The sequence below is a fragment of the Canis lupus genome, chromosome 32, assembly GCF_048164855.1.
Source record: "Canis lupus baileyi chromosome 32, mCanLup2.hap1, whole genome shotgun sequence".
Lineage (NCBI taxonomy): Eukaryota > Metazoa > Chordata > Mammalia > Carnivora > Canidae > Canis > Canis lupus.
Genome location: NC_132869.1, coordinates 6,472,651 through 6,500,043, shown reverse-complemented (window position 1 = coordinate 6,500,043; position 27,393 = coordinate 6,472,651). Strand labels below are relative to the sequence as shown.

Genomic DNA, 27,393 nt, shown 5'->3' with positions numbered 1-27,393 from the left:
TCTCTGTTTCTCTGGATTTGGATTTTTTTAGATTCCACATATGTCTTTCTGACTTATTTCACTTCACTTCTCTGGGTTTGGTTTCACAAAATCCAAACCCAGAGAAAGAAATAAGTCATTTATCCATTTATCTGTTGATGGGTTAGGTTGTTTCTGTATCTTGGCTATTGGGCATAATGCAGCAATGAACAATGGGGGTGCAGATTATCTCTTTGAGATCCTATTTTCATTACCTTTGAATATATACCCAAAAGTGGGATTGCTAGGTCATCTGGTTTTAGTTTTTTTTTTTTTGAAGAACCTCCATTCTATTTTTCCATAATAGCTGTATCAATGTATGTTCCTACCAACAGTGCCCAAGTATATCTTTTTCTTCACATCCTCACCAGCACTTGTTATCTGTTGTCTTTTTGATGATAGCCATTTTAACAGATGTGAGGTGATATCTCATTGTGGTTTTGATTTCCATTTCTCTGATGATTAATGATGTTGAGCATCTTTTTGTGTACCTGTTGGCCATTTGGATGTCTTATTTGAAAAGATACCTGTTCCATTCCACTGCTCATTTTTAAATTGGGTTATTTATGGGGCTTTTATGTTGTTGTTTTTGCTGTTTTGCTTTGTTTGCTAGTGAATTGTATGAATTCTTTATATGTTTTAAGCGTTAACCTTTTATCAGATAAATGATTTGCAAGTATCTTATTTTTCTATAGGTTGTCTTTTTATTTTGTTGATTGTTTCTCTGGCTATACAGCTTTTTTAGTTTGATTTGGTTCCACTTATTTACAAACTATATGATGCTTTTGGGCATCATGTCAGATTGAACCTGGCTTTGGCCTGTAAATTAATTGACCCCTTATTTTCCATTTATGCTTTTCTTCCCACTCTATAATTTATCTTTCAAACTTATGCCAGATTGGTTTTACTAAAGTGTAAATCCAATCACATTCTTCTCTTCATCAAAAATCTTTTCTGCTTAGCATTGATCTGTTAGACACTCTATTATATGACTTACACTTATCTTTTATCTTTTCCCAGTATTCCTTTACATGGGAATTTTCCATCTATACTAGATTATGCCAGAACTCATTTCCGCCCCACCCCCCACAGTCCATATCTTTCCTGCATGGCTATGTTAACCTTTCCTATCCAATTGCTTTTTTATATGCATCTCCTTTTGACATCTTCCTTCAAATGCCCCCACTGAATGTATTATCTTTCTTCCTGGAACCTTCATAAAACATTGTATTTTTCTTATAGTAATCTATCTCAATATACAGTACTAGGTTTTGTTTTTTTTGTTTTGTTTTTGTTTTTTTAATCTTGTGTATTTTTGTTTAAAGATTGTAAGTACCTTGAGGAGCAGGGATTGTATTTCATTTTTTATTTCTTATGGGACTTTATATAGCTCTTGAACTATACAGGGATTGTGTTTAACTGTACTCTTCTGGAATTCATTTATTGCATCTGTAAACTATAGCTATATCTTTTTCTTTTTTATTTATCTGTTTTGAGAATAAAGGTGAAAATATATGAGAGCCTCTTTGGATTTCTAGGAAGAAAGATGCTGTATACATTAGTTTAGTTTTGTTTTTTTGTTGTTTTCGTATCCTGCCAACTTCATGCTAGTGCCAGGTCTTCTTTCTTCTTTATTCCTTTGCTACCAAAATAATCCAGTGAAGCTAAATAAAGTCAGGGTTTTTTTTTTCCTTGCATACAAAATTCCATTAGTGCATTAATACTAAGTAGTAGCTGCAAGTTGGCATTGAGATGAGTGTAATTCCTCTTGACTTTATTAGTAAGTTAATGCAGAGAAGAAAAAGAATGGTAATCATTCAACTTGTAAAAGAGGTTTTAATGTGAGAAAATTTGTATTTTATATTAGATTGAATTTATCTTTCTACATTTGTTGCCTTTAATTTTTGGCCCTCTTGAGCCTTTTTTAGAGTATTTCATTCAGATAATTGAACCTTCTAAGGAACATGTGGAATTGGTGTTTTCTATCTACTTACTACCTACATGAATAAGCTGATGGGTCATTTCAAAAGATGATAAAGAAGTGAACCCAAAGATGACAAAGGTTTTTATTTATAGATACTTTCTTTCCATCAAAACTTATTTTGGTATGTTCTTTTAAGATTTAACTCTATGTTTATCTTTCAAACCTAAGCAATGTATTAACTCATTTATAAAAAGCCTTAAGCAGGAACTTCCATTTGAAAGTTAAATGAATTGACTTTAGAGAATTTAAAGTTTGAAAGAGAATATGAAAAATTAAGATATTTTTCAAACGGCTCTTTAAATGTCCAGTGGCAGTAGAAAAGAGCCATTTTGTGCACTCCTGTATGTGAAAGCTGTTACCACTCAATACCAGTGAAATTACATCACAGTTATTCATAACATCTATAGTCCTCGGTCATGTGGTTATTTTGTATACTTATACACTTTGGGTGCTCAATGAACTTAGTGAGCAAAGTTAAGCCTATCTCATCCTTGTAAAATTCAGCTAATATTGTTCCTTATAGATTTCTATAAAAATACATTGAGAAGTCAGAAAGGCAGAAATTATTTATCAGACATTTGTTTCCCTTCCTTGTACAGAATTCTTTGCTCCCCACTATAGGTTTGGTTCCAGAGCCATTGAAATGGCCCAAGGTCTATTTTAAGACCAGTTCCCTTATGGATTCTTTTCTACATAATTTGCTGGGAAGTGAGGAGGGTAAGGAGAATCATTATCATTTGATAAATAATTCATGGTCTCCCTTTTGAGCTTTTCACAATTTAGCTTTTTAAATAATATTTTATTGGTCTTGTAGTTATTTTGGTGACTTTCTTAACCCTCACCAACGTTCTACTGATTTTGAGTGGTCATATAATCTGGGCTTGGTTATAGAAAGTGAATAAAAAAAATCAGTCTAATGGAATTCAGTGCAGGATAAAGTTATAAGACAAGATTTCTTAATCTAGGGGAGAGTGGTATTTTTTGAACTGTGAAATTTTGTGCAAATTTTTGTATATATAAATTGTTCTGGGGAGAGCTCCAGATTTTTATTGTAGTCCACATTGATCTTGTCTCTTCAGAAGTGTAATAACTGCTGTTTTAACCATCAGTTTCAGAAAGCCTTGTATCCTGGGGGTATTTATGACTCCTTAACTCAGTTCTCAATTGTCCTTTGAGCCTGTAGCATGTAGTGTGCTAGTTGCTGCAAAGTCAGAGTGGCCCCCTAGGTCTTACAAAGAGTGAAGAAGAGAGTAGAACGGAGGTGGCATTTGAGAGCAGATGAGGATGACATGCATCTCTCAAGAAAGATATTAAGATGTCAAAGAGAATAGGTTGCAAAGTGGCATCTTAAAATTTTAGGTAGAACGTGTTGGGGACCACAGAAGGGGCAATAGACTTAGGGACCTGTACATGGTCTGGCTGGCTTGTAATAGACCCTTGGGTTTTGTGTTGAAGGAGAATAGGGATGCAAAAGATGATTTCCTTAAGTGTAGCTTTTTTTTGAGTTTCTGTTTTGTGACTTTTGAGGGAAGTTATTACATTATGCCTTATTTTACATAATTATTTGCATATACAGTGTACCTTCCTTGTTAGCTTATACCTCTCTTAAAGGCAAGGACTATGTGCTTTTCAATTTTGGATACTCTGCAGTGCTCACCATGAGGCCTTGTCCATATGAGGTGTTCAAAATTTTTGTTGAATATTTGCTCTAAGGACTGTTGAGGATTTTTACCATACCTTTTTTCTCTTTTCTTTAAAGAGTCATTTATTTATTTGAGAGAGAGTGCATGCTTGTGCACATGCAGGGAGAGGTAGAGGAAGAGACTCTCAGGCAGTCTCCCTGCTGAGCATGGAGCTCAACACTGGTGTTCAATCTCAGGACCCTGAGATCAGGACTTTGAGATCATGACCTGAGCGGAAATCAAGAGTCGAAAGTTTAACCAACTGAGCCACCCAGGTGCCTCAGAATTTTAGCATATTACACATTCAACTTTATGAACTCAAAAGAGTGGAATTTCTCTTATGACTTGGTCTTTGTAATAGTTTTGCCTTTCTATAGCTCTTGGACAGTTTTTATTATATAAACACTGTAAGCATGCGAATCATTCTAGTTTTCTTTTTATATTGATTGTTAGAAAACCGAGAGCCATGCGATTTTTTTTTCAGTTTTTTCTGCCTTATAATTTAATTGATGTTGTTTATGGAGCACTATCTGCCAGGCACTGTTACACATTTTATACATTATATTATAATTTATCTTTATTGACTCTGGGTTATTTTCTCCATTTTGCAGATAAGTAAACTGAGATACAGAGAGGTTAAATAACTTGGCCAAGCTAGAAAGTAGTAGAATATGTACTTTTAATCACTGTATCCTTCTGCCTCCAAGCACTACATTGTGTTATCTTGCCAGATGTTATCATACAGGAGTACATATATAGTGAATATATAAACCAATTAGGCATGTGTGAATTAACAGTGAGACAGAGGGGTGGGCATGTGGTTTGATAAGGGGCTGCAATGTTACTGAGTCAAGGATCAAAGTGATCTATCTGTGTTTGATCTCATCTCATTTCCGAGCTCTCAGAATTATTTAAATTGTTGCTACCCAAAGTGTGGTCTAGGAGCTGGTGCTAGTCCATGAAGTGATTGTTATTGGTCCAAGGTCAGCTATTTATAGAAGTGGAAAATAAGCATTTGGAAATTTTTATAGTTGACCAATTTTATATCTATTGAGTCTAACAACAAACTAATGGCTTTGTATTGTATATCTTTTAAAATATTTTTTTGGTAATTCATTTTAATATTTTACAGTCGTTTCTGTCTTCAGAGTTTTGAAAATTAAAAGAAAAAACCTTTGTCTTTAACACAATTTGAGGAGCATTGTTCTAGGTAACAGCTTTAATCTATTGTTTGTTTAAAAAGGAAAGACATGATCTATAGCTTGAAATTACATTCTAATCTAAACCTGTTTCTGAAGATGAAGTAGGAATTAGTATATTTGGCTTCTTTGTCAGTTCCTTGGTTCTGTGAGAAAAGGCCCTAATTGAGCTCACTTGGGGGAGAGGGCATTTTTTTATTTTTTCTTATATGTAGTACTTTTTTCAAGAATGACACATTTTAATTAAGTTTTTGATCCAGGGTAATAATAGCATGAGGAACTTGTCCATCATCTGTAGTTACAGTCTGCTTTGAGGACTTATCTAAATAACTAAAAGACAATTCAAACTGTTCCCTGGTATAACAAGAGTAAAAAGAGAGAGAGACAATAACAGAACATTACTGTTCATTCTGAATTAATAGATTAATATAATATATTTTCTATTTATAGGAAATAAAGGGAACTAAAATGAGACAATATTTACAAGTTCAGTTTTTAATTTTTTTTTTGAGTCCATTGGGAGGTCTCCTTCTATAATATAATATGTTGTAAAGGAGTCTCATATGAAGAATCTTAATAGGGTCTCCGTCTTCAAAATAATCTCTTTTTTTTTCGGGATCCTCTAAGGTTAGCATTTGAGAAGAATTTCTCACTATCTTTTGGATGTTTAAAAGCTGGCCTCCAAATAGAGAAATGGGCTAAGGATATGAATAGGCAGTTCATAGAGAAAGAAATCCAAATGTCCAGAAAATGTGCAATGTCACTAATTCAAAAATGCAACTATCACTTTGTCAGGATTAAGAAAGGATATTGATTTTGAAGAAATAGGTATCCTGTGTGCTGCCAGCAGCCCTTTAAATTGGTTCAGCCTTTCAGAGGTAATTTGGCAGATCTCATCAGACACAAAAAATGCACTATCTTTACCAAGCATTTCTACTCCAGGAAATTTATTCTAAAAAGAAAAGATATATTCAAAGATTTAGGAATGACTGGCAAACTGAATTATGGTATATCTATATAACGAAATATATAGCATCAAAAATGAAGTTGCACAAACACATCTGTGTATGTCATTAAGAGAAGCAATAGATTACCAAATATCCTGAATGGTACATGACTACATTTTTGTAAAATCTATTTGTAGAATATATGCATAAAAGTAATTGAAGAACATATTTTAGGTCTGGATATATAAGTAATAATGTTTGTATAATATTTGGACATTTGAATTTTTAAATGTTTTCCCTCTAATGACCATACATTGTATTTGAAGCTTCTTTGTTGAAGATTTGACCTCCATTTTAAAATGCACAGAATGGTATAGTAGGAGAGGAAACCAGAGAATCAACAGGATGTTGTCATTCCCTATGTCCTTTGCTGAAGGTTCAGGAGGAGCCTGTTTTTCATTCAGGGCTTGTCCTTGAAAGCCCTGAGTTTTTTGGTGGTGGTGGTTGTTTTCCCTGTGACAAATGCCTATCATTTTCTAAACAAGAAAGTCAATGTCCCAGTTAGGTTGTGGAGTTCTTTAAATTCACTCTCAGCCCTGTCGTGTGAATACCGAATAAGCAGAGACAGCCTGACTGGTAGTAAAAGATGGTAAACCAGCCTCAGGGCTTTTTCTGTTCAGCCCTAAACCTCTGATTGCCACGTTTTCCTAATTTCCCATTTCCAGAGTCTCACTAGAGTGACCTTGCTTGTTGAATATGATGCTCCAAATCTCCAAAATTTTCACATGCATTTGGAAGTGGACAGTCAGGCAATTGTTTACAGGACTCCAAATGAACTGTGCACTCACAGCAAGTTTGATAAACACACATTTCCTCCTTTTATCAGTGAGATTGCAGAATGTGAAGTATGAGTTTCCAGTTTTACTCATTCCCCTCAACCCTTTTCCTGTTTAAAAACTAGACATAACTAATTGGATGTTGATCTGTCCCTGTTTTTTAGTCTGTTTACTGATAGTTGACGGATTATTCCAATACTTACCTCGGCAAGGTTTGGCAGTTCTTTAAAAAATAAACTTCCCATGTATTCAACTTAAAAGAGATTCATCCCAAGGAATGTAATGTGAGCACTAATTAACAGTAATGACTGCTAATCACTTTGCTTTTTATACTCCTTTAGGAGCACTGCTATTATCCAATGTAGTTAAGTAAAATGCTTGTATATGAATCAACAATGCTGCATCCTTTCAGCAGCTATTGCTCACAATCAAGCTTTGCATAAATTAGAGTTAACTAAAATTGATTTTAATACGCTGCATTTCTTTCTACAATAGTAAACTAAAATATCTAGTTAAATACACTAAATATTAAAAAGACATTACCTGAGGGTTTTTTTTTTTTTTGCAATTATTCTTAGGGTAGTATTGCAAATAAATTTTCCAACAGTTTATGACATTTTCTCATATATTTCTTCAAAATTGCATGTGACATACTCCTTATAGGCACAGCAACATTTTGATTCTGTTATAAGCATTTTATCAGATCAATGAAAATCAATGGGCTTGTGTTCAATTTTTCTGAATTTGTGCATTTACCTCCTAGAGAATCTTACAGTTTCTTTAAATTATATAGCCCATTTATATAAACTTAGTTCATAGGATTGTGCATTCAGTGTTCATTAAAAGGGGTTTTATTATGTTTGGTATATTATTAGACTATTATAAAAGCTTTCTGTTTATTTACATGCATTCAACATACCTACAAAACCGCCTTGCCTCAGGAGGAGACTAAGCAAAACTCGTAAATTAATAATTTAAGGGAGCAATACTCAAGTAGCATTTTGGCTTAATAAGTTAAAGCCTAGAGTCAGTGCTGCCCACTTTAACAGTGCTTTACTTTTGACTTTTATTGGCTGAAAATAACTTGTTAAACCGAGGCTTTTGTCATAAAATGAAATCTACATACCATCTGAAGCCTCTTCCCCTTTTTTTGATTAATGAATAGGTTGACATATTATTGAAGAATTTTTAACACTTTCACAGTTCTGCACTTTGATTTCAGAGAAGGTCCTAATCTTTCTGGAAGTTTGAGAGTGACAAGAGGAGTTGTATACTGTTTTTCTAGGGAATTTGTGATTCTTTATTAGAGGCCTTAGTTTTATGATAGCACCTGGATTATTGTTGATTTATCTAATATGTGATGCAGTGTTGTGATCTGATATGCATTAATGGAGTATCTTCCTTTCTCATTTTACATGTTATCTTTAATTGCTTGGTCTTGATATTGTAATTCTTCAGCTAATGTTAGTGTTTCTACAGAGGTTAAGCAATTCAAGACATTATTTTCAAATTACTAAAATAATATAACCTTTCATTTTTGTATTATTTGTACTATCAAAAATATAAATTTTTAGTAAGTCCAAGTGGAAAAAAGTAGTAGTGTAATACAAAGCTTTATATATATATATATATTTTTAAGACAAAGCTTTATATTTTATATAGTAGTCTTATTGAAATACATTGCAAACATATGTATTAAGCCATTGGATTGGCATTATACTTAATTTAGTTTCAAAGAATTGTAACAGGAATGATATGAGAGAACAGAAAATGTATGGAAGTTTAATTAATGCTATTCATATTTAATTACAGTATTCATGACAATTGTAACTTTTAAATTTTGTATCCCAGTACTGTTGCACAATAGCACGAAATGCATGTCTATGAGGACAAACTTGCTTTTTCTATTTGCTTTGAGTTTGCGTTCCTACATACGTGTAACAAAATTACATTTAAAAGCTATGAGGATTTCAGTTTTGATCCTTTTTCTTTTTTTTGCAGTATGTTTACTTTCTTGTGAGAGTGATTGATCTGTAGCTGTCATTTTACCCAAAGAAGGGACAAATGGAATTGGCCTTTTAGACAAAAGTATGCAAACAGACCACATTCTTTCTGTTGATAGAATTATGGAAGGATTGCATGAGATGCCACATTCATTTTCCTATTGATTGTAAAAAGGATTCTGCAATGGGCTGCTGTTTCCATTGGATAAGGAGGTGCTATGATTAGTTACCTTTCTCATGAAAGCACTACAAAAAGAAATGCAAAATGTGTGTGGTGCAGTGTTCTCAATTTGACAGTTGTTTTTGTTAAGGTTTTTTTTTTTGCCCCATTGAAGTCCAGCGTATTTAAAAAAAATGTACATTTTGATTTTGTCCCTTATATTAAGCTTGGTAGATTTCCATGCATTTGACCCTTTAAAGAAATTATATATTATAGACAGTTTTTCTAAGCTTCTATTGTAAAGCTTCAAAGCTGATGCAACAGTGCCCTCTGTAGTCTTTTAGTGAACAGTAGATACATGTAGATAATTCAGAATATTCAGGTAGGAAGCAGAATATTTAAATTTAATTTTTGCTCAGACAGGAGACTCCTTTTTCCTAAGTAGACATTCTTGTTTTTCACTAGCGGCTTTACTTTAAACAAAGGGAACAAAGGACCATTCTGAGTTTTCATTTAGAATTATTGGCTACCTCTTGTTGTTACCCAGTGGTAAATCTCAAGTTTTATCAGACATTCATCAGAGTAATTTGATATAGAAGGAATCTTACAAGCTGTACTGTCTCTTCGTGAAATATCTTTTTGAAGTGGAGTTCCAATAGGAGTATTTTAAAAAATAATTTAGTTTCTTTGTACTTGTTTTGTCTATTTAATTAGAGCCTAAGTGGGTTGCCTAGAACCTAACTTTTACTTGTTCCTGAATTGGGCAACCCGGGCTTTATACAGGACATTATTTAAATTCAAACCAAGGGAGTTACACAATGTCTAAAGTATTTGTCATTCATTAGCATTGATTTAAATTTTAGATTTGCCTTCCTTTCTTTATTGGTTACTTATTTGCTTATATATATTGATAGCTAAATTTTTCATTGTAAACACAACTTTATGTGAAGTTATTGATGATAATAAAAGCAGGCGTCATATTTAGCTGTGATTAAAAGAGAAAAATTCCATGGGCTAAGTTTATTTTGCTTTTGAATGTGTTTTAGTAAAAAGAGTATTCTTTTTTCTAGTAAAAAGAGTATTCTAGCTTCTCCATGTATTCACTATGTAATAGTGAACACATTTGTGAATTTCTGAGCCTGCTTTCTTATCTGCAAAATGGGAGTAAAAATAGCTTATCTTTTGAGCTTTTTGTGATGGATCAGATGTAATATATATTAAATGGCCAAGTTACTATAAATGGCCAAATGATTACTTTGTTCCAAAAGTCACAGTGTGAAGGTAAGTAGCATTGTTTTATACAAGGAAGTTTTAATAAAAATCTAGAACACAATTAGTGTACTTTAGATTTTTCAAAAATTTCTCTCTCATGACTTCTGATGGTTTATATGAATCTGAAAGCTGACATGGCATTCCTTGATAATGTGGACTGATAAAATAAGATGTGTGTTAACTTTCAATTCTTTACAGACTTCATCTCCAAACTTCTTAAATAAGCCATGTTTATAAACTTTAGTGGACATTTACTCACAAACCAATATTTGGCAACATGTGAAAACTGATAAATGAAACTCCAGAAAAGAGTCCTTTTCCCCCCTTAGCATATCTGAGAAAACTTAGGATACTTTTCATTTGCCTGTGTTCTCGGTAATAGTCTAGAGCCCTTACTCATATTTTCTAGGTAAGTGAATTTTGCTTTCTCTACCCAGTTACAAAAAAAGACTGATTTATAAAAATAGATGAAAGTGGAGCTTTTCTGCTTGAGGTGGAGATGGAAGCCTAAAGTCTCTCTTTGAAGGAACAAAGTTTAAAAAACACTTGATACTATACTGTATATGCATATGTTATGTGTGCCCATATGTTCTCTCTCTCTTTCCTTTCCTTCTCCCTCTCTCGTGCAAAGGCTTTGTTCTTTGGTTTGAATTCACCTGGCACATAAAAGATGCTCAATTAATATATGCTAAATACAGAATTTTTTTTAATATCAGGCCTTCCCTTATTGACATAAAAGATTTGAGATACCATATGTATTCAAATGCACAGTTTAATGTGACCTCGTACTATTACATTATTGTTTCTATGTGAACCATTTAAACAAACACATTTCAAGTGTAATTCACCAAATTATTTTTTAGAAATCAACTTGTGACTATAAATAATAACGGAAGATGAATAAAAAATACTCAGAACTTGTCTTCAAGATGATTAAAAGCTGTTGCATTCCACAGTGATGGATTTAGCTAAAGATTCAGACATTTCAAATGACCTGGTGATAAAAATAATCTTGCATGAAGAACTTGTGAATTGAATTTTCTCAACATGGAGTAAATCATTGTTTTTCTTGTAAAGTTCTTATTTGTGCTTCCTATTAAATTTGAATAATCCTGAATTTAAAATTATAATAAATCACATACTGTTTTTAGTATATTACTTAGGTTAAAGTTGAGAACTATGAAAGTAACCTTTTTTAAAAAACATTATAAAGAAGGAACCAATGTTTTAAACTGATAGAATGAAACTGAACAAGCTTTTAAAAAAATAAATATGATAGTTAAAAAAAAAATAGTGTCCAGTTGCAGTAAGAAACATGTTTAAAATTAAATCTGGTTTATAAGACTGACAAGATGCTGTCTTCCAAAAAAAAAAAAAATGAATAAGGTATTTTTCTTTGCAATGAAAGTACCAAATTAAGAATCTGCTTAATTAAAATAATGATAAATGTAGATTACATTACTGAAGACAGTGAAATACAGCTGCTCTGTCTAGTGAGAGCCTGCATAATTTACCAAGACTGTACAAAGAAGCAATGGAGCAGCCACTGCAGACTGTTAGAGGAAATGTCCTGTTTATTCTACATACATTTCTTTTTTAAATTAAAATGTCAATGATGATTTTATAGCAGTCCTCCAAAGAAATCCTTTAAATTTCTTCAAGGTGGTAGAATATGAGACGAGATCATTGCTGCTGAATCAAACAGATTAAACCCAAGAAAAAAGTAACATTATTTTTTATTAATTCAGCTTTCTTTATTATGAGTTAATATTGAAGTATGCGATGATTTTTTTTAACATGAGTCTTGCATGAGAGAAATGTGGTAAAATCTTTGAATATACATTTTATTAATCTTTTGAGCCACAAGCAAGATTTGAGTAGAGCCATACATGTGGCTTTATGTGTATTGCCTACACATAAAGATATGGTATGTATATTGTGGAATTCTCAGGGTGAGACAGACAGCTGTGGGTGGCATTTCCTCCTCAACTCCACCACTGGATTGTAAGGAGGGACAATTTGTGGCACGTTTCAGTGTCTGGAGATAAAAAACATTGGGAACCCCTGTTAACGCTGTGTATTTTCATCTTTAATGATGTCCGATATCTTTATAATTACAAATATTTAAGGAAATCAATATTGTGTGTAATAAATGCTTTTTTGTTTTTCGTTTTTTTTTGCCTATGAGTGGTAAGTGGGAATTCTGGAGTCAGACTTGTCTGTGCTCTAGACTACTGCATGCTAGCTGTACGACCTTGATTTAGTTAACTTTTCTACACTGTGGCTTTCACATTTGTAAAGTTGGGGCTAGCAATAGTACCTACATCATAGGATTGTCAATGAGCATTTAATGAAATAATCCATGTAAAATAGGAAGCCTCAATAAATGTTAACTATTACATTAATAATAATAATAGTCATATTAATGTTAACTAATGTTAATAGTATTGTTAATATTATTAATAATATTGTACCAAGTTGCTAGATAGAATGTTTCTCTTGCATGGGAGCAATGGAGCAATGCTCACACTTAACTAGTTTAATAAGATCATTTTTACCTGTCATAGTTTCTCTGTTGATCTGGTTCTTAGAGAAGTTAACCATGCCCTGTGAATTCAGGAATAGAGTGGTAGAGATTCTCCTACTCCTTATTTCGTCTTTAATTTTCTTTTCCTCAGTCTTTCATGTATCAATTGCTTTGGCATTGGCACATATGATGTCAAAGCTTGTGCATTTCAATATATTTGTTTTGGACTTTGCTATTGCTTGATACCAACTGGAATTAATTTAATATTTTCCACAGTTCCATTTTTCTACAGGGTCTTCCAGGGACCCATCTACTAAAATCTTCTTAATGGTAAAGCTTTGTGGGCAGAAAATGGACATACTACTAAAAATGTGAAAAGTTTATATGAGAAAACAATATGGAGAGGAACTTCAGAATATTTTGTTCTATATGCTTTTTTCTTTGAACTTCAATAAAATGATAAATTTTAGAGGTACAAAGATAAGAAGTCACACACTATATACTCATTATTCATAATGTTTGTACATGCTGTATGAGTCTTAGAATGTTACTATACATTTTTTTCTCTTGGTTTGTTGCAGGTTTTTTTCTAGTTGCTGGAAATGTAGATGATTAAGGCACAGTGCCTGTGTCAAGAAGGGAGAAAGTTGCTACTATGTATTCATCATACTTATTGTGTGTGGTGAATTCTTTGCTCTTTTAAAAATATTCCATATTCCTTGTAGTGTACCTCTTTGTTCAATGACCTGGCATTCATCCTTCCTTGTCTGGCCATTGTTGCTGAGTTTCTCCTAAGAATCCTGTGGTATTTAAGGCTCAGTATTGCTCTATCTATGTTTGTTTGAGAATTACACTTTGGATTTTTGATTTAGCTTATAATTTTGATTAATACCTTGAAATAATTTATCATCTGTTCTTAACCAATTCAGTCTTATAGTCTCTAGGATTCTTCCCTGTCTTGGTTCTTTCCAATGGAGAACAGATAATTACATATTAACATAGTTTTTTAATGCTTCCACCACAGTACTACTATAAGGTTTTACCAAAGTGTGAAACATAATTTAATACAAAAATTAAATCAGACTTTCAGTTCACTGTATCCTGAGGTCATTAATTAGACAATATTTACTTTACTTTTTTAAATTAGTTGTTTCGGAAAGCCAGTAACTGCCCTCCACTGTTACTTCTAGAAGCATGTTTACATTTATTTCAGACATTCTTTAGGGCCATCATAGACTAGATTCTGTCAAAGGCTAAGTAATATTATAAACTTTAATTCTAGGTTAATATCAATGGATCTTGCTTTCAGAAGGAGTTTTTAAGCATTTATACTTATACAGAAATTCTGTCTTCCTCTTTGACTAGCTTGATTTTTTTCTTCGTGCTATTACGCATATTTCTTCTCAGACTGATATTTGTGTATATTTTAGACAAAACAATGCTATCTAATAGATAAAACTAATCTAGTTGGTGAAGATTTTACAGTTAGAAGATGCCAAAGTTATGTTGATGTTTTTCTGCTTTGTAGTTAGTTGATAATTACTGATTCCCCACTGTGTGTAAAATCATTGCATTCACTGAATTCTTTGTTTTATATAATGGCTTTAGTGTGGCTACTCTTTACTTCATGTGTTTATGGATTTGAAATCAACTGATCAGTCAAGCAATCTGATATAGAAATGATTAAGAAGCAAAAAAAAAAAAAAAAAGGAAATGAGTAAGAAGCATTTAAAACCAAGGAACATTAAGGGAAAATATAATAAGTTACAACTAACTGTTACTAATTAACAAAGTAGCTAAAACATTGTTTTATAAAAGATGCAATTTGTGGATTATACACATTATTGAGTATATACTGCTCATTACACAGTTTAAAGATGTGTTTTAACTACATTTGAAAAGAAAAAAAACAGTCTGTAGCGATCATCTTTGTAGAAAACAAAATGAGGGTCTGGTCTATAAATTGTGTTTTGTTAGGATTTGATAGTAACCAGTTTCTTATATTTAACCCAAGATTTGGAATAAGCCTCCTAAAATGGTTATATTTTGTTTTCTGCAACTATTTGATGCTTTTGCCTAGTAAAAATAACATTGATGATATCCCCTTTGCTTTCTTTGTCTAGTATTAGATTCTAATAGATTTGACTTTTCTGCCTTCTTTTATTTTACTTTCATTGTCTTTCTACTTAACTGTCTGTGTTTTTCATCTGTTTTCTACCTCTCAGGTAGTCCAAAAGCTTCTTTCCTCTGAGGCTAGGTTCTTAGTATTACCGTTGCAGACACACACTTTCCTTATTTAGTGAAATAGCTTTGTTACAACTTTGCAGGGTTCTCACCCTTCTTCTTCATGCCTTATTATTATTGTTTTTAATCTAAATTACTCCTGGGCAGCCCGGGTGGCTCAGCGGTTTAGTGCCTGCCTTTGGCCCAGGGTGTGATCCTGGAGACCTGGGATCGAGTCCCACATTGGGCTCCCTGCATGGAGCCTGCTTCTCTCTCTGCCGGTGTCTCTGCCTCTTTCTGTCTCTGTGTCTCTCATGAATAAATAAATAAAATCTTTAAAATAAATAAGTAAATAAAATAACTAAATAAATAACTCCTTAATATTCCTTGATACTTACAACTTTTTTTATTAAAGAAAAAGCATAAAAGTATAACAAATGTGAAGATCTTACTCAAAATTCAATCAGTTAACATTTTGACATATTCCCACAATATATATTTAACATACTGTCATAAATACACACACACATGTGTCTATTCATTTGTATGTATAACTTTGTAGACTGCTTTCTTTTAACTTAAGATATCAGGAGCATTTTTCTATGCCATTAAAACCTCTTTATGAACATAATTTAATGACTACTTAATATTCCATCATGTAGCTGTATGATAATTTCCTTAATGGTTCCCTAATTTTGTAAATTAGGTTGGGTCTAATTTTTACTATAAATAATAGCACTTTCATGTGGGTACATCAATTATTGTCTACATTTAAAAATATTAATTTCTTAGGACAGATTTCTAGATGTATAATTAATGGATCAAAGTATATGATTATTTCTAAGGCCATTGATACATATTGCCTACTTGATTTCCATAAATAATATAGCTATTTATGCATGCATTATTTATATTTTGAAATTCTAAGTCTTTGTTTAATGTATCTGAAACCTCAACTTGGAATTCTATTTTTACAGTTCCTGGCATGTGGTGAATACAAGCTGGGAGTAGCATTCTGCCCATTTTTGACTGTGTTTTATTCTTGGAACAAAACCAAAGAGATATGTGTGAGGGCAGCTCAGGCATGTAATGCAAGGCATAGGGTGATTCCCCCCACCCCCACCCCACATTGTGAGAAGTCATTTTCCAGTGTTTTAATGGAATTACATTCCAAAGATGATCAGTTGCAAAATGAGCTGAATTTTAGTGTATTGTATACTAATAATATGCCAAGTAGATGAATGCAGATAAAGATATAGTAACATATATGTTATTTTTTTTAAGTTCCAGATATAATGTCAATTTTAATTTATTTTTTCTGATATGTTCTATTTTTAGACTAGCCACACTGTATTCTCTGGCTATCAACTGGGTTATTTTCTATTGGCATCATTGAATTTGGCAGTATTTAGAAATTATTTCTATTTTTTTTCATTAAATAAATACTGATAGACTATTAGATTAATCATAGAAGATTAATCATTTTGGGTATATATTTTAATATCAAACATAGTATTTTAGGTATATTTCATACTCTACAAATTATTATTGCAGGTTTTAGCCATTATTTTATGTTCACTAAATATCCCATAGAAAATATTTTCTATTTTTTTTTTTAAATGAACTTATATTATTAATGTTGGCTACTTTTATTATGTCATTTGAAAACAAAACAGTGCTACTATTTTGAATTTCGTGAACTTAGTATAGTAACAATAATAACAATAGGACTAATAATAGTAAGTTCATACGTAAAAATAAAGCAGATAATGTTGCTTTTATGGTAATTATAACTAGATGATTATTTAGACTTTGGAGAAAGAATATCAGATCACCTTTTTTAGTATTATAATTACCTTTTGCTGTTGGTGTCTTTGCTTTCTTAGGACTACTTCTTTCTGTGTTTGCTTGTGTAGTTAGCCAGGGGATACTGGCTTCTGCAACATACTGTTTTAATGCTTATTTCTTGGTAGTTTTTTGTTAGTGATATGAACAGCATTCCAGCACACTGGCTTGGGCTTGGATGTATAAGAGGGGACTTGTGGATGCATTGTCCAGAGGGATTATTGCTGCTTCTCTCCAGGTGGCTGGGGGTTTTCACTTCGTTCCTTCTCCTTTCAGGCTCTAAACATATCTACATCTGTGCACTGTGCATACTTTGTAGTTCCATTCTCTTCTGATTCTTTTTCCTGTCACTTTCATTCTGTTTTTCCTGTCTTCCTCTCTCATCTGCTACATGCATTTGTGCATGCATATGTACACCTCCCTATACGTGAATTTTCAAGTGTTAAGAACAAAGATTGTAGGGTCTAGATCTAATTTAGTTGCTGAAGTTTTACCTACATTTTCTCCCTGTTTTCTCTTTCATTATTTAAATTGTGGTCATCTGTACATTTAAGTGTTTTTATGGGTACAAGCTGTTCTGTCCATAACTGCTTTATGTCTCTCAATGAAGAATAAACGATGAAACTAGAACAAAATTTAGACCAGGGTTTCTGAAACTTCAATATGTAGATGAGTCATCTGGGCATCTTATTAAACATTCAGGTTCTGATTCAGTTGTTCTGGGTGGAGCCTGACATTCTTCTAACATGTGCCTTAGGTGATGCCAGTTCTGCTCTGCTCGTCTGAGGCCCTGCTGTGGGTAGTGTGGTTTTAGACTCTGGTTCCCTTCTAACTGAAAGTATCATTTATTTGGAACAGAAGTATTTGAACTTAAAGAAGTTTGTTCATACATTGGCTGTAAGAGTCTAATATCTACAAGGATGAAGGCATACTTTTTTTAAAATGAATTTTGCCATGTTTCTGCAGTTCTCTGATATATGCAATTATAAAGCCTGGTGATTTAAGTGATCTGTGAGTTTTGGATGTTCTGTGATGACCCCCTGTATAGCTTCCCTAATTTAGTTTGCTGCTTAGTGCAGACTAATGATGATGTGTCCTAGGTTTATTTTGGTGATTAACTTTCAGAGTATATCATCTCCCATTGAAAAACTTTCCTAGTGCAAATTTGGGGACTGAGGGTGAGGGGTGGGGAATTAGGAACAGGAATGGAGGTGCTAGTAAGGAGAATTGGGTTACAGCAGAGAAATGTTTTATTCTTTCTCATCCCTTTGGTTAGCACTAGGAGAATCATGAACAACTGGATTGAAATGAATTACCTGTTGAAAGTGAGAAAATCACCCAATATATACACAATTGTTGTTCCCATTATGCTTCTAAATAAGATGCGTTTCATGCCTTTTAAATACAGAGATCCATACAATTTCTTGTACAGAAATGGACAGCTTCTGGCAATAGAATGTATCAGAACCCAACAGAGTGATTAGAAGATGGGCTGATTTTAGAAAGGAAATGCTATGGCCAGCTTCTGTAGGTTAGCCCATTATTTGCAATACGTTAGTCACCATCAAAGCACCTGCATCTTTAAAATGAGTAATTGTAAAGTATCTTGCTTTATAACATTATTGAGGAAAAACGATCAAACTGTCTAATGTAGTTGGTTCCTGAGGTGGCTGAAGCCACATAGTCCATTATAAACTCAATGAAAGAAATGTGGGAAGCCTTTCCCCTGCCAATAAGCACTGTGCTTGAAAATTAATTATATTTTAATTTAGGACCAAGACAGATTTCAACTAGCATAGACTTTGCTTTCTCAAACCTTTTCAACCATTATTTTAGAGCTAGGTACAACATTTAAATTATATTTCCAATCTTATTTGTCTGTGTACTTTCAGTGAATATAGATTGCCCTTTCTTTAGGCAGCCTACGTTTAAAAAGCTTATGTTTTGCCATAATACAGTAGAATTATTTGTGGTAATGTTACAAGTCTCTAAACTGCATGAACATTATCCTGCTGTTTTATTGTTTTATAATGTAAAAGTAAATGCAAGCATTAAGAAATGTGCAGTGCTGTCAGGCTCCTTCAGGATTTAAGAAAATTGCCCCAACTATTGAAGAACTGAAAATAATCTTTCAGGTCGCAAAGAGCAGTTGTTATAATATTGCCTAACGTCTTGCTTTCTTTTTACTCTAACCATGGTGGTGATTTGAGTCAAATGCTAGAAGAAACTCAGATTTTATTTGATTTCAACAAACTGCTATTGCTTTGTAAGAATTATATGTAAAGCATCATCGTTAAAAAATAGGAATAAAATAGAGGACTCATTAACTTTGCATAAACCTAAACCATGAATCTGTTTCTTGCAATGCTAAAAATTTTGCAGCCCAGCTTCTTGACCCAATTTATAAATTTGATAAAATAGGCATAAATAATATGTATTAATCACAAAACTGAAATTATGTTGCCCTGCAAGCTCTTCATAAAAATGAAACAGACATACAAACAAAATCTAAAAGCCATACCTTCCAGAAAAGTTCTCATGAAGCATTTTGGATTTTTAAAATGTAAGGAAGGAGGTATTCCTTATGGTTTTAGCCTTTTTCCTATCTGTTTTAAAATATTTCCATTTAAATGCAGATTTTGATTTTCCATCTGGGACTAGGTAGAAGCCATTCTATTACACTACTAAAAGAATAATCCACTTTAACACAACATTTCTCCCTAAAGGGATGGTCTTTTCTAGTCATAAGGTATTATTTTTCTCAGAATGATATTAACATTCATGATGTAGCGATTTTATCTTGATTTGAAAGATGTTTTGTTCTGGCAGTAAAAGGGATTAGGAGAATGTCCTCTGTATCCTGTTACAAAAAAAAAATAGCCTTATCTTGCTCAAGATTAGGTATTAGTAATTTTCGAAGAGTTTTGGGGTGGGTTATGATTTATATTTTAATAATATTAAAATCTTTAAGCTCAGTGAAATGGAAATTACCAGATTCATTTAATCAAATTCTTAAGACATTGGTTTGTACAGATATGTTTTTTAACAGATTTAAGTAGCATATTTGAAGATTTCTGAACGTTACTTTTTTTTTTTTTTTTTTTTTTTGCTTTCATTTTCTTTTGCCTTGTAGAGAGGCCTTTTGGGTACATAAAAAAAGTGTTAGAACGACTAGTTACTGCATTCAGTGTCATAATTGTGTTGATTTTGTCTCACCTTCTAAATTTATTAAAACTTGAAGATAAAGAGGGATTACATTAATTAAATGGAATGTCTCAGGAGAAGAAAGGCTCCATAGGCCTCTCTGCTATTTGTTGGGCAAAGTCTTGGCGTGCAGAATGTTGCTATCCAAGGCTTAAAGCACGTTGGGACCGTGTGTAGGATGCCAGCACCATGCCCCTGGGCGCACTGTCACTCAGCCGGCAGATTAATTAACCAGAGGCTGCAGAGGCTCGTGCTTTCAGTCAGTCCATTCTTGGGGTTGATAATGCAAGGTTTTTAAGACCTTGAACATTCAAAAAAGTTTTTTTCTTTACAGAATCAGAGTGTGTGGTGACACTTTTTCTAGGAATCTAGGAATCTATATACAGTCGATAAGTATAGATATTTTTTCTCTTTGCATTCTTTGTGGGTGATTTTAATGCATTAAAAACTTGAAAATCCAGCCAGAGTATGACATGTATAAGCCGTAAAGAGAGAATTTTCTAGTGTGAGTGTGCATCCTTACAACTTCCTAATTAATGATTTATTGAATTATACTGAGTAGTGGGTTCTTAATTATGATTAGGACTTAGGAGGTTTCAGCAGAGTCCAGTTAAAAAATACATTTTTGTATCTGATTCTAAACTATGCTCATTCAAATTTTCATTGGATCACTTTTTATCTACATCGAAGACATTTCCATTGATACATGCATAGAAATATTTCAAGATGAATGAAGATTTTTGCACTATATTGTTTTGTTTAAGCAACAGTTTTAAAAAATAACTTTTAACATATCTTACTTGTATTACATTCATCTTTAGGAATGAATATATTACATTTTTTTCAGTTTAATTTGTTTTGTAATTATATCAAACATGAATAGCTTTTGGATAGAATATTAATAACATTATTTTCTAAGTATAGAGCAAGGTCTGTGTTGATCAGATAATGTTTTATTTGTGCCTTAAAATGAGGAAAAAAGGAGGACATAGTTAAATGCAAAAAAGGTAACTTTTCATCTTAATTTTTTTAGCAGTGTAGATACAACTCCCTCCCTCAAACCACAGCCTTTTTTCCCTGACACTGTCAATTTGTTAGTGTTCTCACCAGAATTTATTTTGTTGTAGTAAATAAAAGACAAGTCATTATTAAACAGATTTTGCTGTTAATTCAATGTATGATTACCCTTTGCCATAGGTACTTTTAAGGGCTTTTATCCAAAATAAAATTCATTAAAAATGCAATTAAAAAAATCTATTGTTAATGACTCCTTGAGTGACTGGCTCATAATTGGCTCATTACAATAAAAAAGCAACTGTTTAAAAATCCTGACAATGAGATACAGTACAGAGTGAACAATTCATTGTAAGTCCCTATGTGATTACAGGATCCTGAAGGTGAAGCAGAGAAGCGTGCAAATCTGAGACTCCAGCACAACTTTCTCTTGTACACTAGTACAGTGAGTTCAGGTCATGACCTAGCATGAGCTGTCGAAGTAGGAGCCCCTCTTATTTACAGTGTCCCACACTGAAGAGTAAACTTAGGTAATATATTCCACTTTAATGCTAGCACTCAGACTCCTCTTTGTTTCCCTTCCCCAGAAATCTTTTCAGTTGACTTAGATTACAAAGTTGTAATCAGGAAATCTTTAGTTCTGTTGAGGCTAAACTAACAAAGACAATATTGTCATACAAGCCATCATTATTACCTGCCCTTTTGTTAATGCAGGGAAGCATGTAAATAGCTCTTTTTCAAGCTCCAGAATTTTTATTTAAGAATTCCTAGAGATTTATTTGTGTTCTAGTTATTTTGGTGATTTAATATTTGTATTGAATTATTTTAAATTAATTTTAATTTGTTTTATTTTTAGGCCATCAATCCTACGTAAGATAAAAATTTAAACTTGGTAATGTGGGAGGAAAAGTAAATTGTGCACAGTAAGGTTTTTCTTCACAAATCAAAGTTTTATTTCTTTCTTGTGTCTTGGACTTGGCATAACTATGGTTTTAATAATGAACTTTGCTGTGTTGAATGTCAGCTGGTCTCTGTAGAGTATAAAAATCTTAAAATTCTGGCAAGTGTAAGTAGGAATGGTCAATAAATTTCTGTTCAGAGTTCCACCTATAAGGCAAAAATCTTAAGTTCCAGCAGTAGTTTATTTATTTATTTTATTTTTTTATTTTTTTCCAGCAGTAGTTTAAAGGATGTTCTTTAATGAGCCCTATATTTCCAAAATACTTTTCCTGTTTAAGGCTAGAAAAACAGTAAAAGTTTAAAAACTGATCACTCCTGCTTTTGTTTAGTCTACAGCAGCAATATTAATGTTGCCTTTGTGTTCTGATGAGTGACTTAGGTGTGATTTTTCATTATATGTATTAAAAGTTGAATTATTTTGAACTCTGAACTTAGACCAGCCCATGTGTGAACCTTAGCATATACGTAACACAGTGACTTTAGGATCAGAATCACTCAGTACCACTTATATTACTAAATGCAATAGAAAAATGTTGATATTAGAGTTTAGTATATATAAATTAGGAAAAAACTAGGGTGTCTGGATGACTCAGTTGGTTAAGCATCTGCCTTCAGCCCAGGTCATAATCCCGGGTTCTGGGATCAAGCCTTGCATTGGACTCCCTCCTCCACAGGGAGCCTGCTTCAACCTCTTTCTGCTCCTCCCCGTTGCTCCTGCTCTCTGTCTCTCTCTCCCTCTCTCTCTTTCTCTCTCTCTCAAATAAATAAAATCTTAAAATAAATTAGGAAAAAATCATCACTGAGATGCTCATCAGTTTTTAAAGAAATAAGACTTTTTAAATTAACTTCATCATAGCACAGGTAACTAAATTGCTTGGGTATTTCATTACTACCCTACTCTGTGCTACTTTGAATTCTTCTCATAACCTTATTTTGTAGTCTTTACTTTTTTTTTTTTTTTCTCTTATAGAATTAAGAGGAAATACTTGCAGAGGAAACAACCATTTAAAACATAGTGGAGGGACGCCTGGGTTGGCTCAGTGGTTGAGCATTTGCCTTCAGCTCAGGGGGTGATCCTGGGGTTCCAGGATCGAGTCCCACATCAGGCTCCTTGCATGGAGCCTGCTTCTCCCTCTGCCTGTGTGTCTGCCTCTCTCTCTCTGTGTTTCTCATGAATAAATAAATTTAAAAATCTAACCAATAAAAAAAAAAACATAGTGGAGATCACGTTGCTTTCTGGTGGAATTTTTCTTTAAAGATCTACTTTATACAGCTTTTATTCTTACAAGTAAAACTTAAGAGCAGTGTGTTTCCCACACTTGAGGCTCAGCAAGACAGTTTCAGTCCACCTCACACTTATATTTAGTTGAGCATGTAAGCTAATATTGTTGTGATTTATAAATGTGATTTAATAAGCCACTTGGTAAAGGCCATGACTGTGTCATACCAGAACCAAAATATTTTATACATCAAGGAATTAGTGTAATGGGGAAAACTATTGAGACTTAAAGCTTCACTGTTTAGTTCATTGGGATATTTCATAACACTTATAATTTGATGGCTGTTCATTATCAAGTCTTGTGCCTTAGAAATAGGCCTAATATTTGACTTTTTTTGTTTTCATGTATTTTATTATTTACTTAAAGATGGCTTGTATAGATGGTAGAGTTCTTTGCTCATTGGCACTTCAAGAAAGAGTCTGTGCTTGTATTAATATTCAAACAAAAATATCCCCTGCATGTTGCTAAGTTTTTAGGCATTTCATGGGCAAATAATGATTAATTAAGATTATGATGTTTCCTATGATGTATTAATTTATCTTCCTATGTTCAGGGCACATTGATTTTGAATATTAAAGAAGAGCTATATCCATTCATCATATGTGTCCTGAGTGACTGCTCTTGTCCTGGGTACTGAATATAAATATCAATAAAAGAATGTCCCAGGTCTCGAAGAGCTTGTAGTCTAGATTATTAATGACAGTACAATCTTATATTGTGATGATAGAGTTATTACTTTTTTAAAAACATGTTTTAGGAGCATAGAGGTAGGAGGGAGAGACTAGCTTTTACCTGGGGAAGGGGCAAATGGGCAGTTGGGATAATACAGATGAGTAATGACACATGAAGAAGAGAAGATTAAAAATGATTTTCCAAACTGAGAGAACATTATGTATGGATCATGGGATGTGGCAAAGTATGAAACTCATACTTCTCAAAGTTTGGTGATTAGAGGATATGTATAAGTAATGGCAGGAGTAGGAGTCAGTAGGTAATTTGGGAACAGGTTATGAAGAAACTTGTGTGCCTTACTGAAGAATCTATAGACCCCATTCTGTAGCTAATGAGGAGTCATTGAGGTTTTTTAAGTTAAGGAGCAAAGGGATAGAGTTGTATTTTATAGTAGTGTAAGAGGAAGCATAGGGAAAGGAGAGATGGAGGCTGGGTCTTTCAGATATATTGAGATTAAGGTTCTCAAAATAGGAAGTAGAAAAAATAAATAGGGAGAATTCAAGACTAGATAAATTGATGGTAGTGATCATCAGCATATAATTAATAATCAAAATCATGTGGGTAAATATGGGGATGAGGTGTTGCATAGTAGAGGAAGGAATGTGGGCTCAGATACCTGGTTTTCCAGCTGCCACCTTCTAGCTATGTGACTTTGGGCAAATTACTTTTCCTCGCTGTGCCTCAGTTTCTTTTCATAAAATGAGGATAAAAATTGTCTACCATATGGGACACCTGGCTGGCTCAGTTGGTAAGCATGGGACTCTTGATCTCAGGATGGTGAGTTTGAGCCGCATGGTGGATGTAGAGATTACTTAAATAACTTAAAAAAAAAAATGCCTGCATTACAGAGCTGCCATGAGGTTTGAATGAGTTAATATAGTGTTACTAATTATTGTTATGTGCTCTAATTTAGGTTTGAGAATAGGTATTTTGTCCCCCCACCCCCAAAGGGAGGAAAATGGCTGATCAATAGAAGGAAAGAGTATTGTAAGATGAGGGAGAATGGGATGTGTTTCTCAATAAGAAAAAGCAGCCAATAGTGAAGTTACTGAAGGTACAAATGATTGAGTAAGATCCAAGAAGATATGGAAGTGATTGTGTGCAGAGCACAGGTTGGTAGGTTTGCTTTGGACAGAATATAGATATGTTTAGAAATGAAAAGTGGAATGATAAAGGACTATCCATCCAGCTTTTTCTCTGTGATCTTAGAGGCAAGGCCATCTCCTTCAAATGAGTGGAGATGATGGAAGTAATTAAGGGATTTGAGGAGAATTTTAAATATTTGGAATGATCTCTTAGGAGAAAGGAAAAGGGAACTGAGGATTGCCAAACTGCCTAGAGCCCATGTGTGGTTGGAATTTGGAAACCAGAAGTTTGAAAAGGAGACAATCTTTCAAATTTAATTGCAGTTAAATTGGAAAGAAAATTAAGAATATTTGACAGAAAGATCTCTCTTTTATGAAGTTGCTTGTATCAAAGGTAAATAATAAATATATTTTGTTATAGAATATACAAATAAAGCATTTTAGAAATTATTGCAGACAACTGCTAGGTAAAATTTCTATGAGAATCACCCTCTATACTTCAAAGGGGAGAATGCAGCATTTCTATGCATTTAAACAAATACAGCTGCTCAAAGATGGTATTTTCTGGGCAACAAACAACAGATGATGCAGTCACTCTATGATGGTCACTTAATATATCAGTGATGAAGGAATCACATGCCAGAAAACAATTTGTAGAATTAAACGAATAGTCCACCCAACCCTAACATTTGTAATGAGACTAAGAAGACATAGTTGCCTAGACTGCCAACTTAAATTAATTAAAAACAAGACATCCACGAATAAATAAATGTGTTACAGTTTTTCTGTATTATGTAAATTGCTTCAAGAGTTATTTCATTAGTTTTTTTTCTAAATATTCCTTTTTAAATGTTTATCCTGTATTTAATTTATTAAACAGTTTTCCCTTTCTTTAGCATGGAGAATAATCTTTAGAATACTTTCACTTAGGATACATTAATTTGTATCACAAAGGATTATTAGCAGGGATCCCTGGATGGCTCATCAGTTTAGCGCCTGCCTTCAGCCCAGGGCATGATCCTGCTGCATCGGGCTCCCTGCATGGAGCCTGCCTCTCCCTCTGCCTGTGTCTCTGCCTCTCTCTCTCTCTTTGTGAATAAATAAAATCTTTAAACAACAACAACAAAGGTTATTAAATACCCCAATGTCAACTGCTTACTTCCTATTTTTTAATTAGTGAGAAATTGAATGCTTATAGTTTGGATTCAGAAATAGAAAACAATCAAAACTCTGAATGGGAGATTATTTGTCAGAAGAGGACTAGTGATTGGAAATAGCAATGCAGAGATTCTGATATTTTGTTTCATTTCCTCTCACTCTGGTAACTACCCAGAATCTCATTTAATGCTTACCTTTTTTCCTTTTTTTAACTTTTGATTGACAAAAATTTTAAGCATGTATAAAAGTAGAGAGAATAGCATTATGAATCCCCACGTAGCTGTCTCCCACTTCAATAATTTTCAACAGAATGCTTCACTTAACGTGTACAGATTCCTGTGATGTCTTGGTGCCGATATGATAATTAGCTATATCTTAATTATAAACACAGAAAAGCCCAGAGTAGCATCAAAAATTAAACATCAATTTGCATAAACAGACTTTGAAGGAGTAAGTTTCCCCACCACCCCTCACTCTAAGTGAGCATTTTAAAGCCATTGTTTTAGGACAATTAAAGCATTACAATTCTAGGTTATTTATCAAATGAGAGATTAAAGTCAAGTTAAGAATATCTACTAACTGCCTGATAAGAATTGAACTTATTTTGGGAATGCTAAACCTAGATTAGTTAAGGTCTGGCTTGAGACCATCTTTGACCCATTAAACAGACCTGCTTACCCTGATTAGGAAAATTCTTAAAAAAAAAAAAAAAAAAAAAAAAAAAGGAAAATTCTTGAGAACTGTTTTAAAATACAGCCACCCTTAAAAGTATATGACAATTTAAATCAGAATGGCTTTCTACTTTTTCTCCAGAAGATATATGTAATAATATGAGTATCAAAGTTTCTTAATGAAGGAACAAAAATATGATCAGAATTTTATTTTATGGTTAATTTTTCAGGAACACATTTACTGTATTTATTTGAAAACAAACAGCTGGGTTAACTTTCCAGAAAACTAATATGCAACTAATTTTTCTATGATTTTTATCTTTTATGCGAAACATGATGAAGGTTCCTAGGGAAAGTTACAGTTGTAAAATTACAGTTAAGAAAACTGAGTTTTTCACTGAGCTAAACATTAGTGCTAACAGGAAGGCTGCCCGGACCTTCATGAGCATCACTTTGCTCAAAGGTAAAGAAGCATGATATTCATGAGAGGTATAGTTTTCAACAGAACATGATATAAATGTGAGAGGAAGCTCCTAATGTTTTTCCATATCTTAGGTTATTATTACTATTAATAACTATGAAGTTAGAGAAAA

General features: G+C 33.1%; 1 protein-coding gene across 12 annotated transcripts in view; it reads left to right on the top strand.

Annotated features, from left to right (window-relative positions):
- DPH6 (diphthamine biosynthesis 6) overlaps nt 1-27,393 on the top strand; it is a 195,339-nt gene that overhangs the window by 25,938 nt on the left and 142,008 nt on the right. The window contains exon 4 of one of the 12 annotated variants that reach the window (XM_072808443.1): nt 6,556-6,741. The exons of the other annotated variants lie outside the window; for them this stretch is intronic. Within the exon in view, the coding sequence (XP_072664544.1) occupies nt 6,556-6,741 (186 nt within the window). Of the gene's footprint in view, nt 1-6,555; nt 6,742-27,393 lie in introns of those variants that run through there. 12 annotated transcript variants of the gene reach the window in all.